The following is an 18,864-nucleotide window of genomic DNA, read 5'->3' on the forward strand; positions in this document are numbered from 1 at the left end:
ACATGAACGTAGTTCACCCTGCACACTGAATTCAGCTGCTTCTGACCTAAATAACCCATTCCAGGACCCAAGCTTTTACCTGCAGAACAACATTGTCAAAACTGGAAGACACAGAATGGCCTTCCACTTGACTTCTCTGTCAACATGCATGCACATGAGGTGAGGAAATAAGCCAGTATGAGTAAGAACGTGAGAGCTAGACCTGAAAAATTTGTTTGCTCTTTGTTTCTCTTGGAATCGAATGACATAGTAGTCACTGGAAGGAAACAATTGAATGTCAACAAAAAGTACTTTGTTATTTCTATGAATTTAACAGGATTTTCTTTTGTTTGAGAACAGAATTTCAATTGAAAACCTTCAAAGTAGGTAACAGATATTGAAGTCACTTCAAAGATGCTGTTTCTAAATTAATAATCCCCAAGGGCTGTCACTTATATCAGTGAAAATATTTTCACTGGCCTTAAAATGATATATTTGAGAAGTGTGATGCAAAATTATATTTTCATGCCTTTACTGGGAAAAAATGGTCACTGAATTTCCTCTCCCTGATCCTTTAATAAAGAGCATAAATATTATTTTCTTCTGGTCAATTGTAATTATGTGATGCCTTTCTTGGCTAATGAAAAAGCCTTTTGGAATGCTTAAGAACACTGATGAAGGTGAGAGACCAGAAATGGAAAATGTATCATTGAAGTTTCAGATTTATTTAAGAACTTATATATAACTTTCTGACTAACTCGAAGGTTACCTCTGTTGGAATGAGAAGGTGACTTATATAAGCAATTATCACACAGCCCTCTAGGATACAAAACTGAAGACTTTATAACTTCCATTTTTAGCAGTTCTATCTGAGTGGTGAGGTAATAACCAACATACCTTCAAATTCAGAGGTAAAGCTCAAAGGCATTCATAAACTCGTTATGAAATACGACAAATTACTAATATTACTGTGAAAGAAAATCCATTTGATCTAAGCATGAACTCTAAACCTCTTCCTCCAAACCCATTTAAATGAAACGGTTTGCCGTTCCTCATGAAGAGGATGAGAATCTGGTATTTGAGGACTAAAACAGAAAATCTTTATAGGGTGTAGACCTTGAAAAACCTTCAACAGCAATTAGATTATGGCATTAACTTTCCAGCTTTCATTACACCTTGTTCCCAGGAAGCTTTAAGCCTCCTCATTGCAGGTTTTTCTGAGGGTCTGTGGCAAGACTTGTTAGCACTCAGTCTCTGAAGAAGTAATATGACTACCCGAACAGTAGGCCTGGCCAGAAACGGAAAAAACACATCACAGAGATAGTGAAGCACTTGTACATCTTGACAGCCCTCATTCTGCCCTCAAAGGAATGGAGATTGGATGTCTACTTATGGTCAACTATATATTATCTCTTCTTTAACTAACAAAATTCCAATATCCTGTTTAAACAAGAATTACTTGGCACATCCATAGAAGATGTGACTGAGAAGTATCTTTTGAATAGAATACTAGCAGTCATACATTGTTTTATTTTATGAAATCATTACAAATTAAATAAAATGGAAAGGACCTCATTATCCTCAGACAAATGACAGTGCTTCATAACAAGTGTAACCCAGGAAACTTACCTGCACAAACAAAGCAATAATAGCTATGCCATGCTTCTTCCCTACTGCCTCATCGATGCTGCTGTACAGTGTAGAGTTCCAGTGCATTAGATGAAGCTAAAACAAAGCAGTGCAAATAGACCAATAGAGAAATATGTTTTGCAATAAAAAACCACCAGCAATTAACATCAATTAACAAAGCTTTAGCATGTGCATGACTATACATATGTGCATGCCCATGGTTGTGCACGTATAGATAAGTGCATTACTATTATAAATATCAGGAACACCAAGAAAAAACATCAGCTGCAGATAAAGTGATGCATAGCCACTTACCAAATATATACAGCAAAGGTGTGAATGATTGTACTAATTATGATTTACCAACTCACTCACTTTGAATACTGAAATAACATCAGCTATTGAAGCCCACCAACACGGCCTCTCAGCCATCCCACTGTCTCCCAAGGTAGGAGAATTATTGTGCACAGAGGTTGTCCAAACACACGTTAGACTGACTGACTCTACTATCTCAACATCACACCTCCCGAGATGAGTCACTCAAACGTCAGTAGTAAGAGTGGAAGTGATTTTGGGAAAAGTTAAATGTAGAGAAAGTCAAGCAGAGAAAAGTGGCTGGAGGACCACCTTAGGACAGCCATGAAAGAAAGGGATGGTAAAGGGGAAAATATGAGCCCTCGACTGCCTTCTTCCACAGGGTAGTAGGGCCTGCAGGAGTTAATGCATGAAACCATGGCAGGCACTACATATGGGATAACAAACACAAAGTCTGTTCTGGTCAAGTGTCATAGCACCATGTGGGAAGTGGCGTTTGAGCAAAGTGCTGGAAGACAGATTATCAGGTGGTTGGAAAGGGGGGAAAGAAGGTAGGGGAAGGAAGATGGGGGGTAAAGAGAAAAGTACTGTAAAACAGAGTGACGGGGGGGGAAGGAGGAAGGGAGGGAGGAAGGAAGGAAAGAAGGAAGGAAGCAAAGAAGGAAGGAAGGAAGGAAGGGTACTATCTGCTGAAAGATAACATACATTTCGAACATGAGTTTTTCCAGAAATAATGCTAAAATGTAATCTTTGTGACTAGGTTTGATAACACTGTAGAACTTGAACATCCTAAGCAGAGCAGCTTTGAAGTTTATCTGTCAACTTTTGCACATTTCACAGAGATAAAACAGCTAAGAAAATACAAACTCTTAGACTTACTTCCTGTTGTAAAATCATTATTAATATTTTGCTCAGTCATGTGTCTAAAGAAGTTAAAATGTCACCCTGATATCCAACGTTGTTTCCACCTTCAGTAAAATTATTTTTTAAAACAGATAATATATCTTCCTATTTTATGTTTTATTTCTTCACAATAACAGCCTCTGTGAAATGCTTACTGCCCCTTGAACAACAGGAGTTCACTCAGGCATTTCAGCATCACAGAAGATGAGTTCTTCAAGCAATCACTCTCCACTTATTTAATCTCCAATAAGAATTTTAGGCACTGCTCTTGATGATTATCATTTCAAAAGTAAATACAAACATTTAAATGAACATACTGTAAATTGATTTAAATTCCAGATTATCATCCAAATAATTCTATTCATTCTGATCAAAAGTGTCTGCTGCAGCAAAAACATGCAACATTTTTCTTAAGAAATACAATAATTCATTTGCACATGAGAACACTAATACAAATAATCTACTTGCCCATGGTTACAAAACTTGTAGATTTACAATTGCTCCCTGTTAGAACTAAGCTATTTATTGCCCATGGATTTACTTTGTGTTGTGCATTTTATCATGTATAAAAAGCTTTGTTACACATTTGATTTGTCTTTGGATTTTAAAGGAACAAAACCAGAGGATAAAATAATATTTCAGTCTCCAAGGCTTCCTTTGGCAGGCACAGAGCCACCACCACCCGAGAAGATAAAGCCAAAGCACTCCACTTTTCCACAGATGAACCTGGCATTTGCACCAGCTCCTCACTAGAGGGAGATCACACAATCTCACAGTCCTCACCAAAATCCTGACATTAAGAAGGAAATGTGAAAGAAAAAGTTTGGAGTGACTGCAGCAGGGATGGCAGCGTCCTTGGTGCAGCGAGAACAGCGCTGCATGGCACGTGGCACAAAGCTTGTCCTTTGGTGGCTGGAACAACAGCACCAAGGGCAATTGCCAAACGTAAAGAGACCATGACTTTGCCTGTGTCAACAGGCGGGTCTTGGCTGGAGCTGCTGTGGCATTCAACGTGTTGTACTACTTTGGAGGTGAAGTCTAATCTGATATCTGTCTGCATTTTGACAGCAGCAGGCTTTTTAAGATCTGAAAGGAAAATATTGAGTCCAAGAAAGGGGAAAATAAGCAAGCGCTTCAAACCGTACAAGCAATGACTCCAATTTATCCAGAAACATATTTTTGTCCTGTTTTAGGCAGTAGGTTCATCAGGGCAGGGACTTTCCTATGATAAGGCTGTATCATGTAGAAAAATTACACCAAAACCTCTGTGTAATACTGTAATGCATTAAGAGTTATAGAATTAGCCCGTTCAATAGCCTGACAGGAAGATATGATACAAAATACACTCATGTGATGCATGAGAGAAGAACCATAGTACAAGAGTATCTTTACATCTGTGCATCCTCTCCAAGCCTCCTTCCTTTCCACTAGCTCAGTAGAGATCAGAATGGTCTACTCAAAAAAAAACCCAAAAAGACAACAACAAAAATACCCCACCACCATAACACCAACACCACTTGACTATAAGGAAGAACTTCTTTCCTGTGCAGGTGACCACACACTGGAACAGATTGCCCAGGGAAATTGTGGAGTCCGGATATATTCAAGAACTGTCTGAATGCAAACCTGTGCAATGTGCTCTAGGATGACTCTTCTTGAGCAGGGAGATTGGACCAGATGACCCACTGTGGTCCCCTTAGCCTTACCCATTCTGTGATTTCGTGATATCACAAAGACAAAAAAGGAATGTATTTAAAGCTAATGTTGACACCCCTAGACTAGGTTCAGGTTTAATAATCAGCATTACTAAAGGTACTGAAGGATAGGCAGTCAGCACTTTCTGGTCCAAAGGTTTCTGTCGAGGACCAGGAATCGGAATGGGAACAATTCCGGAAATGGAAAAATATGTACAGTGATAGAACGGACTTTATGATTCGGACTTTATAGTTGTTGTGCATGTACACATTGTGTGTTCCCCCAGAATTTGTATCTTCCGGGCACGTCCCGGCCTGCTCACCTCCCTGCTCCTCTGTCTTCTCTGCAGATTGGCTGGAGAAGCTGCGGCAGGAGACAGCCCCCATTCACCCTTTCCTCCCCTGGTCCCTCCTGCGCTCCCCCCCACTTTTGCCCATGGCCCAATCCTGGTTTGTCCCCCCGCCTGTCTGTCTCCTGCTCCGCCCTACGTTCCGGCCCTTTCCCTCCGGATAAAAACCCCGCGTGCGCGCTGGAATAGAGATTCTACCTGCACCCCACCTTTGTGTCTGCGATCCGTGCTGCGTCGCGGCCCCATTCCCCTCCCCCAGTTCGGACCGCGGCAGGTTTCTGTAACTTGAGGATGTTTAAATTCCATAGTAGGGTCCTTGGAACAAGAATCATCATTTTGTACTGGATTGTTAAAGCCCGAAGTAGAATGAACTTCTGATCTGTGTTTAAGATGCTACTGTGTTACTTCTTTAAAGGTGGTGACAATTACAGTGGATTGGTGATATATTTTTTACACAGCAGGTTGCAAACTTGCTGTCACAGACACTGTGGTGCCAAACACTGTCAGCAGGTTCATAAATGAGCTAGACAAATTATGGACAAGTCAAAAAGAGACATTAAAGAAAAGAGGTAGAGAGTGCTCCTAGTCCTATGATGGTAAATGAACAGGGAATAAACCAAAAAGCCGTCAGGCTCATGTGCTTTTCCTACACAGCATCCCTTGTTAACCCTGCTAACAACAGCACACTGGATGGACTGTTCACCTGATACAGCAGGGAATTTATTCTGTTCTCATGTCCTAAATCAAGGTGATATTCAGAATTAGCTATTCACAGAAAATATTCTGTCATTAGGGATTTACAAATCTAAATTAGACAGGCAACCTAAAGGAAAATAATAATCAATACCATAATATTTCCTAACAACAGGCCTATAGGCCTCATATCTTTTGTTTTAACTCTATAAGGCCATGCATGTACACTAAAATAAATAAACAGATGCAGACATGCACTTAAAAAACTGGAAGTCAAATCAACTTATTTCTTCTACAAGGTAGGAAAAATGTAACTCAGAGGGGGGCTGGGGAAGTACATGAAAAAATTATTCAGAAAGTGAAGTAGCAAGGAAGTAGTAAATGAGTGTTTGTAGTAAAGTGTTTTTTCCCAGTCATGTTTTATCCTGTGTATTTCTGGTTCTCTGAAGCAGTTCTGACTCTTGTGTGCTCTTTTTTATTTCTAATATGACATCAGATATAAACAACAGATGACAGATTTTTAGAAAGATGGTAAAAAAAAGTCTATAAACATTACAAAATTCGAACTCTTGAGAGTACAGTCCACAAACAATATGGTCTGTAACTCTTTTTAATATTTAGTGGAATCAAATATTCAGAGAGGGAAGACCCCAGTGGTTTCACAAACCTTGAAACTCTCAATATGATATAATGCCCATGCACACAGACAACTTCATATCCATGCATCTGTGTCTTACAACTAGGAATAATCACAGAGGCTATTAGATTAATGTTCTGTATTTTAATAACCTTCACTTACAGACTGATTTGAGATAGCTGCACAAAAAGTGCACACTCATAAGGGGTGCCAGTCCCTGATATGAACACAACCATGAGGGTTTTTTTAAACAATCAGCTGCAGTGCATTGGCAGCTTACCATTGTGTGGTTCTCATTCAGAGTACAAAGAAGCCGCACATGTCAGTATGGCAGGAGAGGCTAATGTTAGCTAATGTTTTGATACTTGGTAGTTACAATGGTTATACACAACCAAAATCTGTCAGCTATATGGTTACCGATTATCAGTGGCTAGCTTGACATACCAGAGAGTATATTTTTCAAAATAATAAGAAAGGTGTGAGAAAGTCCTTAGCACTCAAAAAATACATTTTTCTCATGGAAAAAAAATAATTTGGAGCTTTTTAGCACTCCAGCTGTAAATCAAAGAATTGTAGCAGTGACTTCTTTAAAATCAGATAAAAACTCATGAAGGCAAATCATAATAAAGTACTAATAAAGTTGATCTGTTCTGTGAACAGCTCAAGAGACTCTCCTTCACAGGGAAGACTACAAAGTTATTCTGGGTAGCAGAGCAAACTCCTTCAAAGCATTATTCTGTATGGAAAAAATTCTGAGAAACTTCTCAATTTTCATCCAGTTCCCACTCAACAAAAAGACTACTGATCCCAATCCTTACTTACAGAAAGCCGACAGACATTAATAAGGGGCCTATCATAAGACAAGACTTTCTCAAAACTGAGTAAGGACCTGAGATTCTGTCTTTAAAATCAATAAACAAATGAAAACACTACCCTTAAAACCACTCCTTTACCACACCTTTTATGTCAATATGAAAAGGCCTGGGATGGTAGATATTTATACAAAATCAGAGTCCCTGGGCTGACAGATTCTGGCAGGAATCAAAGTCACTTTATATGACCTAGCACATTTATCAGTTCTGGAAGCCAGTGTGTCTCAATAAAAAACACCGTTACAAAAACATGTTTTTCCCCTGTCTGGGGCACTGACTGCTCTGTCGAAATCTGCAGGGTCCTAAGTTCACTGAGAGCAAAAATGATCTTCTAAGTTCTGTCGCTGACCTTATTTTATTCCCAGTTCACACATAAAACATGTAATGACAGGATAATTTATGTCAGAAGTCACCTCTGAAGTTCAACCATTTCACAGCAGCACCAATTTCAAAGTTAGCTACTAATTCAAAGTCAGATCAGGTTGTTCAGGTCCTTGTCCCACTAAGCTTTGCATATCCCAACAATGTAGATTCCACAGCCCTTCTAGATATCATTTTCTGTGTTTGCCCTCCTCCATAATGAAGATTTTTTTCCTCCTCGTATCTAATCAGAATCTCTGCTGTTGCAACTTGTGTCCCTTGCCTCTAGTCCTTTCACACTTCCCAGGAGTCTCTGTTCAGGAGCCCAGGCAGAAATTGCCTATGATAACTAGAGTAACATCTCTTGACTGACTCCTGAATGATATCTCTTCCTGAATCCGCCTCAGTGAATGACCATGTTTCACCTAAGCTTACTTTCAGATAAGCTTTCCTGACTCTTACAATGTCAGTAAAGTTGCTACTAGCTCTGTCCCTTGCTGCAACATGCTAGTGCGCACCTGCCACCCAAACACCAGACCAAACATAAGACAGGCTAATGCTTTACTGGAAAATACACTCTGAAATAAATCACAACTCATCTTTGGTTATGATGTATCTGATTAATGGTAAGGGGAGAAGAAGGACTCTACTCCAACATTTCTGCACTCTTATATGATCTATAATGTCACAAATTTGATATAAACCCACACAATCTGGAATGTCTTGTTACCATAAAAAGCAGCTCATATGCTGTAACTCCTTTCTTTATGAATACTTATTGCTAAACTACTGAAACCCTAACTTACTATTGGCATTCCTAAAAAACACCATTCGATGTACTGTTTCCACTGGCTAAGTCAGGCACTTTGGAACAGAGCACCAAGCTCACGCTCCATGGGAGTCAAGGGGAAATGTGCCAACAGCAGAAATCCTCCTGACCTCCCTGGCACCAGAAACAGGCCCTATGGGGGACTTATGCCTGATAAAACCACTGGCAGCTGAGGCAGCAGGAGGCAGCATGAAACACCTGCCTAAACTGGGTGTAGGTCCTGCCTCAATCCAATTGGCAACCACAGCCCATATTACAAGAGCTTGCGACATCGGGGATTCTTCTGTTCATAGGTTCCTGTTTGTGCTCTAAGCACAGTAGAAGACCATAATTGTTAAATAATTCCTCTTCAGATCTATTAAACTGTTAGAATATCAGATTATGACACAATCATCAATAGGCTTGCTTGAATCTATGCTGCTGTTGCAATCGCCCACTGCATTTTTTCCACTCTCTACACTCTTTACTGAGAAGATAATTATTACCAAAGCTTCTTTCTTCAATGAATGCTGCATCACATGTAAATTAATTTTTTGGAAACCTTTGTTCCTTGGTCAGAACTAGATTATACAGCTATTTCTTGTTATCTGTGTAAGTAGCAATTACAAGCTCTAGAAAAGTCTGCTTAGTCTCCTAATATTACAGGAGAGAAGGCATTTCTCTGCAAATCTCTCAAGGATGAGAGATTTGCTATTGCTCTCATATCTTCCCAACTCTTATTTCAATTCATACAGGCTGTACATCAAAATACTAATATTTAATTGAATACTGCATCACCATATCTTAATCAGAGTTGCACCTAAAACACATCAGTCTGGAAATTTTGAGCATGCTGGGTTTTGTCATATTTCTGTCACTGCTGAGAGAGTGGAGCTGAAATTCTGCTTTGATTCCACATAAACACCATCTCAGGGATAAGTGAATACCACCAAGGTAAATTAAAGCAGTAGAATTGCTCTGCTAAAGACTGTAGAGATAAGAAATGTTCTCCTGGACTCACCCAAGTTCGTCAAAGATCAGCATATTCTAGTTTCACTCACAACATACCATAAAAGTGGAGGAGGGAACAGGACAAATGACAAACTGTGGCTACCCAACTAGGGCCAGCATGAAGTCTTTTTCCTGGTTTGAAAGGGATGAAATGAAGCTGAGGACTTATACTAGTAATAACAGAAGGCAACACAGCCTCGTTATACAATAATTATGTCTAATTTCAACAGCACAAATATTGCATAAGCAACAGTATAGGAGGACAAAATGTGGAAAAATTGTGTCTTGCCATTTTACATGTGCACAAGAATTTATGAGGTGATACTTGACTTGGCAATGAATTGTTTCAGGAAGCAATTGACTAAGCTGTTGGCAGTGACCATAACATACAGTAATTAAGTTCCAAATCCTCACAAGGAGACTGAACCAAGGATATGACCAGGGCACACAGCTTTAAGAAAAGTGATTTAAAAACCAGAAAGTTAGTTATTAACAGCCTGAAGGAGAAGTTTAGGAAAATAAAGTTAATGGAATTGATACAGAAGTTGTTTGAAAATGTCTTAGGAGAAGTGAGAGTATGTGTACATACTCCATGCCACAAAAAAAGAGAAACAAAAACTCATAAAGTAACAAAGTCTTCATGGTTAAACATTACAGTTCAGTCAACGTAAATAAGCTTCCTTCAAAAAAGCAAATGAAAATAAAGAAAATTACTAGATCGTGAAGCCCAGGCAAAATCAAATAGAAGAGGATGAAATGTTGCCAAGGGAGTTAAGTTATAGATCAGTGTGCTTGGTTTATGTTTCCAGTCTTGAATTTTTCAAGGCTTCTCTTGTGGATAGGTGCCAAAATGCCACTGGGTCTATCTTTGAAAGTAACACTAATTTCACCATAAAAGACACAACTGAAAGCAGATCCAAGAAACACAGATGACAACACTGTTAGCATTAAACCTCTCCTGATTGATATAATGTAGGAGAAGGGAAACAAAATCTTCTACTGAACTTCTGCTTGTTACAATTTATTTAAAGAGTTAAAGATTGAGCAGATCTAGTCTGCGGATTAATGGTCAGGCTCCAAGTATTTTCAGAACAAGATGACATTCCCTGAACAAAGAAGTCTGTAATCTAAGATCAGAGAAATTAGGTGCAAGCAAATCATGCTGGAGCAGAGTACAAGGCATCCTGGAGACACAGTACAAACCTTTGCAGTCATGGTGTGAGATACTACACGTCTCGGGTCAAAAGCTAAATTCACAGCTAAAACATGCTGAACAAATGCTTGAATAGGACATCAGCGTAGTCCAGAATCCTTCCTGACTGTTGCTCTGCTCTCTATTAATATCTCTGAAAGAGGGTAGAATTTCTGTAAATAAAATTATTTTTGTTGGATCATAAAAGGAAGGATTGCAAAGACACCTTCCAAAGACACTCTCTTAACAAGAAGTCATCCTAGTGACAGTAGAAGTATTCTAGGCAATTGTGAGGCAAACCTTCAGATGTGGTACTGAAAAGGTAAAGAATAGTGAAACTACTGCATCTCAGGAAACACTCCCACAGTTACTGTGGCAAATCACTTGTGCTAAAGAATTATCTACATTGCAGAATAATAAAAACACTACAACATCTTATATTAAACAGGAATCTGTGTTCCCTTTGAAAAGTCTAATCACATGCATCATCCTCACTTCATATTATACCAAGAACTACTAGTCCATTAAAAAAATGAAATTAACAGTAGGAAATAGTGACGTATATGGAAAAACTCAAAAGACAACAGCTACAAACAGTAATCTAAAAAGAAAAGTAACAGGAACCATTAAAAATGGAACTGGGGGCTCTTTCTGTTCTGGCAAAAGAAGCCAAAAGGTTTGTGGAGGGGGGGAATAATTTAAACTATTAAAAAAATAAAAACAGGTCAAATCTCATGTCCCTTTTCTAATGAGATGGACTAACTCTTCAAAGAGAGGCTTTCTTCCCACCAAAAAGAAGGGGACATGGGGAGGATGACACAAGGTCAAAAACCACAGCACTTGTCTCAGCACTCACAACCATGGACATAAATTATCTTCATGGTTAATGCAACCACAACATCAATATTTTCACCTATCTCCTTACTGGCCCACAGAAGCTGCTGACACATAACATTCACTTCCCTATTTTTTAGGAAAATCATTGGCAAAAATGTCAGAGAGTGTAGGGGAAATTGTCATTTGTATGTATTTATTTTTTCTTCATGTTTCAAAGCACAGTTTATGTCTACTGGCATACTCAGGAGATTAAAGGAAAGCAGGAATTAATCAAAATTAACATTTTTCCAACTGTAATAAATGTATACAGGATAAGAAAAGGAATGAAAAAATTAAAATATCCTTGTTTCTAGATTGCTGACTTTCAATATCAACCAAATAGTAAGAAACTAAAAAGTTACACAATTATTACTGTCAGATTCATAGGTCAGGCTCTTCACTGTACCAAGTTTCTTGTTCGTGTGTGAAGCAAGGAGAACCACAGAGCAGGATATTGTTCCCTGATAGTCTGGTCCCAGCAAACATGTAGACTGAAGTGCCCTGGGTCTGCCTTTACCGGTGCTAACAGGAACAAATATACTTTCTTTTTCCTTCCCTTGAACTACGAAGGCCAGGAAGGAAAAAGTAAGGGTTTTGGTGAAGGACTCTCCAGCTTGCTTTCAGTCTGGTTCTTGCCAACTCGAGTGGGCATATGTGTGTCTGCATGTGCTTTACAGCTGCACAGTTACATAGAGAGAAGCTCGGGAAAAGGACTGGACCTTGATGGGTAGTTGATGATATTACAGACTAAAAATGCCATCAAGAAGACAGAAAACACAAAGTGCTATGGGTTAACTATTTAATTCTGAAAGTGTTATTTATATGACTAAGCATTTAATAAAAGCATGTCCAATTCCAAAATGTTGCCTGCAATCTGTTGGCTTGAATTTAAAACCAGACTGTTCATGTGTAGAAGGAATAAAATAATCAGTTTAATTCTCAGTGATAGATTCTCTAATGAAGGCAGAATAGAAAACACTCCTTCCCTGTCAATGCACTAAGTTTTATGAATAACTAATTTGAATCCCACAGTTCTCTGTGTTACAAGGCAAAGGTGTCTCTTAGGAGATGAGAATCTGCAGCTGTGTATTATCTTCTTAGATCATAACCTTGACTGTTATCCAGCGAGCAGTCGCTCTTCCACAGTACACTCCTCTAGGAAACTCACTCAGGATTTTTTTCCTGTAATGTTGGGTAAGCTTCTTTTGAAATAATAAACTTCGCTATGCCTCTCCAACAGTTTTCTCTTGAATTTCAAGTTTGCAGATTGCATAATAGTGTTATGCTTTTCTCCTCTCCCACAGTTCCATAAACTCCACAAATTTTGCTAAACTTTAACTGCTCCCCAGTTCAGTTCATTATGTGGCTTAATGCTGGGACAGCAAAAAGGCAGGAATGACCAGTATCACATTGACAACAGTGTGTTCTATGGAGTAGGGCATCAGATATCTCTGTGGCTAAATTGCTGAACTGGGATTTACAACCTAAATTAGTTATTCCGGTACTACAATGTCTGAAAGTCTTACTAGCATTCAAGTATCTAGGAATCCTGAGGCAGTTCTCTGTCAGTTCTGAAAAAAGCATCATATGTGACTATAGCCAAACAATTTAATGCCTTTGAACTTGTTTTCTACCAGTTCACTGGCAATAGCAGATCTTGTCTCCCCCAAACTGATGTGTTAAGGATTATATTATATGTGCTTATGAAGCACTTGGGCATAACAGCAAATACATGGAAGCCTTCAAAGGTTTTCAGTTCTTAAGTGTGGTGGTTTGAAACTCCCAAGAATCTAACTTCTAGGTTCAAGCCCTAGATTCAAGTTCTTGCAGAACTAAACCAATAAGCTCAGATTAGATGGAATATGGAGCCCAGAGAAGGGGAGTAACTCTTCATTTTCTTCTCATTCTCTTTTCCTTCACCTCCAACTTCTCTCCACCTGCAAAATTTTCCCTTAGAAGAATTTGTCCTATTCTGCTCAGTCATTTCTAGTTTGAAAAATTTATTTCTTCAATGAATGCTGAAATTCTCCATCCTGATAGAAGTAGATGATTGCAATTGCCACCTCAAAACAGTTTTAGATGCATATGAGCCCAAAAGCTTCTCCACACAAAACTCACTGTAAATGGCTCTTAAAAAACAGACAAAAGAATAAAGAGGTTTCAGTATAGATTGTTAATGCCACTCTTTGACCCGGAGTCTGGTAGCTTCTATATCTTCCACAATTCAATAAATAAATTGTAGATTTTGCACAGAAGGCAATTCACATTTGCTATCCCTGAAAATGTCAACAATTCTTCCACAGAGCTTAAGTGAGAATTTTTTCAGGTGTTAGACAAGCTAAAAGCATGTTCATGCTAGTACCTCAGCCCATTTTTGCACCTCCTTCAGGAATTCACAATACAAAGCATTGCCTGAAAAATTCAAACTATATGTGACTGAGCGAAACAAGGGCCAACCAAAGCTCATATTGGCAAATTACCCAGAAACAAAGTATACTTCAGAGACTGCGTGTGCCTACTTAGGTCAAATTAACCCTCAACAACAATAAAAATATAACACCGAAAGAACTTAGCACCTAGCAATCTCAGGAGTCATAAGCTTGTCATGTGTGCTTTTACGATGATGGTAACTTTATCTTGTTGCTGGTTTCCTGTTTCCCTGTATACTGAAAGGGGACAAAGAGCTCACAGCTTTGCCCCAGTACAAAAAATCTAAGCAGAAGTCACATCAATTAGGGGATTGCAGAGTGTACAGTACATAGAAAAATGCAGAAAAACACTTAAGCGCCTGCATCTATGGGACTAGAATCCCATATAACACAATTCACTAACAGTCCTGGAACTGTGCTAAGACCAACTTTGCCCATGGAGTGCTGTGTAAAGCTGTGTTATTATTATGTTCCTAAATGGCATCTACATAATGTGCAAAAAATTGCTTCTGTATAAATCACTGAGATTTAGAAAAAAAACCTGAAAACACCTATTTAAATATTGGCATGGTTTTCCTGTGTTTTTACACAATTCTGTCCTCAAAAGTTGGATAGTGTCCAATCATCATATCTGCTTTGAACTATTATTAGTCTGTTATTCTTAACCTGTCAAGGATATAGCTATTACATGAATATCATCATTTCCTTATAAGACACAATGTATTTAATCACAGATCACAGTATTCACCTGCAATGATTCCAAAATTTAGAAGATTGGCCAAGCCTTTTGGTAACAAGTTAATTTTCTACCAGAAAACTTGGGCAATTTCTGAGAAGAGTTCCAGACCTCAGTGCCATGCTACACAAACTCTTCTGGAATCTGTTCTTTTTGCCTCCTGTTACATTCATGACTGCCTATTCTTCATTCATGGGTCTTCTGCTGCCAATATGAGTAGAATTAATTCTTTTTTCACAAGTAGGTAATCAGTGCAATCAACTAAGGCAACAGGATTTACTCCTTGGTTTAAAACTTATCTTTTAGGGTTCATTACTCGGATCATAGTCCCATTAAAGTAACTGGTAAAAATCCCCAGATATCAGATATTAGATGTTTGTATTACAAACTACTGTCAACAAGGATTAAATTCTGCTTGCCATTCACACCTACCCAGTCCTTCTGCAGCTTGTAATTCTCTGCATAAAGAGGGAGAGACATGCTTGCATGCACATTGTCTCCCAGATTTTCTATTGCAAATACTCTGTTTTATTTTTTAGCTTAAACAAGCTAATAAGAAAATGATTAAAAGAGATGGCAAGGTTAAATAACATTGGTAAAAAAATATTAAAAGTTGGCAAAAAATACATTTCTGTTTTGAAAGCATGATGCCTTTTCTCAAGAAATGCTAGAAAGGGGATGCACAGCATGCAGATATCTGATTTCAAAGCTGGGCACAGAGACAACCTCACACTGAAGATGGTAAAGATGAGTAGATAAGCGTAATGCTGACAGCCTAACCTGAAGCCCTAGAGATGTAACCCTGTTTGATGAGTACCTTAGGAAATGTTCCTTGTGAAAAAAGGAAAACCTAATGGTTTAAATCAGATCAAGGGTCGAATATGATTTTTGCATTGTTACCTTCATTGCAGCAGATATTTCAGTGACTCTGAAAGAACCTACAGAATGAATTAATCTGCTCTTCATTATGCAACAAAAAGGAACATCTTTTATTCCTGTACAGAACTGATTCTGGTCCTTCCAGTAACTGGATTTTCTTCTGTTCTAGTCAAAAAATGTAGGACAGACAACAATAGTTTTTAATCTTCCTGCACATCTTGGAAACATTTTTTTAATGATTTTCTGCCAACGCTCTTCTACTGAGAGCTTTCACATGGTTCACAGCTAATGTAATCCTACATTTTAAAGAGGATGGATTACAGAGAATTATCCTCCTATTTATATTGCAAGTGGTGAAAGGAACCTTTTTATTTTCTCTGATACAGTTTTATTTCAGAGCAGTGGCCTGGAAACAACTGTGCCATTATGGTCAGCTTGTGCCTTTGGTCACACCACCACCCGAGTAACTAAGAGGAAGAGACACCTTTAAGGCATAAATTTCCCTGTTTCCCTTCACTTCAGAAGTAGTGAAATGATTTTTTCTTTTTCTTTTTTCTTCATAAGCCAGTATTGGTGTTATCACGTGATTCACTTTCTCCTGCTGGCTTTCATTTCTTTTTTGACCGTAAGTTCATTCATCCTGGCACTATAGAGAGATCAGATACTATGGGAATCCATTTTTAGCTGCTTCCATTTTACTTCATTAACAACAAAAATAAACTGCAGTAATTTGCTATTCCTGTCCTCCTCTATCTCCCTGTTATACATCAAAGGTAAGGTAGAGAGTGAGTTTCACTAGTTCGTCATTTGTTCTTCCCCCTTCTCCAACCCATACTCTTGGCATGAAGGTGAGAAATAAAAATTCCAAATAGTTCCTCTCTTTCCTACACCTAAATCAGGTTCAGATAACACACTTGTATAAGTGCTCTGTGGAAACACGCACAATCTAATATTTGATACCCACTTCTTTTTGCTGGCAAACAACAGGTTCTCACTGTTAAGACCCTACTAAACATTTAACATATGTGGTGGCCAACATAACACTGCCTTACATGCAGTAGAAGTTCTTGGTGAGAAAGATTTCTGGAGAAAGTTGCACAAATGTCTCCTTCCAACTTCAGGCCAAAAGGTAAGAAGGCCCTTCATGCTCTTGTTTTCATGGAACAGAGAGGAGAATTACACTGATATGTACAGCCCTCTGCTTTTCCTTGTTTTAAAAAGCGGTGTTACAATATTTACCTAACTAACAAACACAGTGAAAATTAAGGCCAATACACATTCAGAATATATGACCTATTTCAAACAACGCATAAACTAACGCCAATGTCTAAACTAAGAAAACAAGATTTCCTGGTCCTTGATTAAAATTATTTAAAAAAAAAAGTCTTAGGTGTATTGCTTCATAAACATTTACAGTGGTCACAAGCACCTGTGAAATTATTTCTCAAGTATAATACTTGATTTGAGCTATTTAAGAGGGAATTAATATAGCAGCTCTTGTGCATATAGCAGAAGGAAATGCAGCTCATCTACGGTCAAATAAACTGCTTGCACTTTCTTGCAATATGGAGCAGAAGATGATGAACCAGCTCAACCAACACACCTGTATGCAACTGACCTTGAATCCATCCAGCTGCACTGTCTTTTTCTACAGTAAGAATTAATCTGCAGAAGGATCTGTTTGCAAAATGAAATATTCACACTGTACTTAAAGTGTGAATTAAAGCCATTTTTTTCCTGCCACAGAATTTTTGCATCAGTAATTATTTCTTGGAAATCAGAGTTTAGCTGAAAGCTGCTTAGATGCAAGAGACAAAAACTCTGGCTTGCTCACCTCCAGCTGATGTTCTTCAGCTGTGCCAGAATTCTGTTTGTGCAGCTGCTGTGCTGCTTTTAAAGTGGGAGAAGAATGAAATCCCTTCGTGATTGATTAATTTTTTTGTTTTGTATCTCTGGGTCAAGCATATTTTCCTCTGGACTCATTTGGAGTAGATAATTATGGGGTTCCTACAGATGATCAATAGATTGTTCTCGCATACCACCAAGACTATTTGCAAGTGATCCTTAATAAACAAGAGAACAGGAAGCCTGATAGATTCCCAAGTTCAGTTCTCAACACAGTTCATGTGAATATTTCTTGATTGCTGCATGCTAGATTAGCCTTGAGGAAAAGTACTAAGCAGAGCTGTTTCATAATGAACAGGCTACTTTCTGCCTCAGGGGAACACTGTAGTATTCTGAAGGTCTTCCTGCCCATATAAATCACATTGTATGTATTATGCCACGTAACCAGGATGCAGAAGTCATTCCTTTGCTTTCCCTTTGGTTGATGAGTCTTACCCATTCAAGGAATTCTGCATTTCCAGGATCTGCCTGGAATCAATCTGCAAAGAGGATCTATGTGTAAGTGGCACTTAGGGACTTGGTTTAGGGGAGGACTTGGCAGTGTTAGGTTTATGGTTGGCCTTGTAGATCTTAAAGGTCTTTTCCAACCTAAATGATTCTATTATCTGACTCAAGTCAACATGGAAACCCCCTATGAGTGAGTTTTTTTGGAGGATTTTGATGGACCAGTGCAAAACAGCAAATAGGAGACACCAAAATCTGACCCACAACTCTTAAAGCAAGTATTTGAACAATCCTAAGAATTAGATTGATGGTGCAAGTCCACAAGATTTTTACACTTAGTTAAGAAGTCGTTGCTTTAATATTTTTATATCTTTTTCCATAAAGCGGTTCTACTCCAGCAGTCTGGTACTCCTGAATGCTACAGTAACAAATTTTTTAGTGGTGAACAACACAGAGAAAAAAAGAAATATAGTTTCAGGATCTTGAGAAATTATGATAGATAAATAAGGCAAAAATAACTAAAAGAGCTCTGAAAGTCTTGAGTTTCTTTAAAACCAACAGTGCACAACAAATGAAATAAAAGATGTAATGCTGACATCACTAAACTTCAGGGTTGGTATCTCTTAAAATTAGTCTTGCCGCCCAGGCCTAAGGAATACTCCAAGCCACTCCTTGACAAGCGTAAGCAATGGGACAGTTGGAAGTGAAGTAATATGATGAACTGCTGCTGGAGGGCAGGGGAAATAGGTCCCAGCATTTTGGGTTGCCTAGGAGCCCAAATGGAACACAAACCCCATGAGCAGCTGAATTTTTTCAGACTGCATCATTACTTTGCTTGTGTTTCAAAATCTTTTAATTCTTTGATATCTTATAGAGCATACACAGGACTATCCCATACACAGGACTATCACGTAATCTTCAATTTTCAGGTATGTAAAGCTATTTCATTAACAAATTGTTCTATGCTTACTCCAAATTGACCTAAATTATTACTATTTGCCATAGAAATATTTCCAGTGGCTATTTCTTCCCATCTGTAGCTATTAGTCAAGGTGACATAGGAAGTGTTGAAATGGCAGATCTTGTTAGAACACTAATAGGAAAAAAAGTTAATAATTCTTCAAGTTAACTTTATGACCAATTAATCATACA

General features: G+C 38.4%; 1 protein-coding gene across 1 annotated transcript in view; it reads right to left on the minus strand.

Moving 5' to 3' along the window:
* The window catches only part of CA8 (carbonic anhydrase 8), a 47,372-nt gene that overhangs the window by 23,653 nt on the left and 4,855 nt on the right, over window positions 1-18,864 (minus strand). Inside the window, exon 4 of the mRNA XM_051772262.1 lies at window positions 1,609-1,704. Within this exon, the coding sequence (XP_051628222.1) occupies window positions 1,609-1,704 (96 nt within the window). The remainder of the gene's footprint in view (window positions 1-1,608; window positions 1,705-18,864) is intronic.

Source organism: Manacus candei, unplaced genomic scaffold (assembly GCF_025592945.1).
Source record: "Manacus candei isolate 608988 ecotype Guabito, Panama unplaced genomic scaffold, ASM2559294v1 h1tg000008l, whole genome shotgun sequence".
Taxonomy (NCBI): Eukaryota; Metazoa; Chordata; class Aves; order Passeriformes; family Pipridae; genus Manacus; species Manacus candei.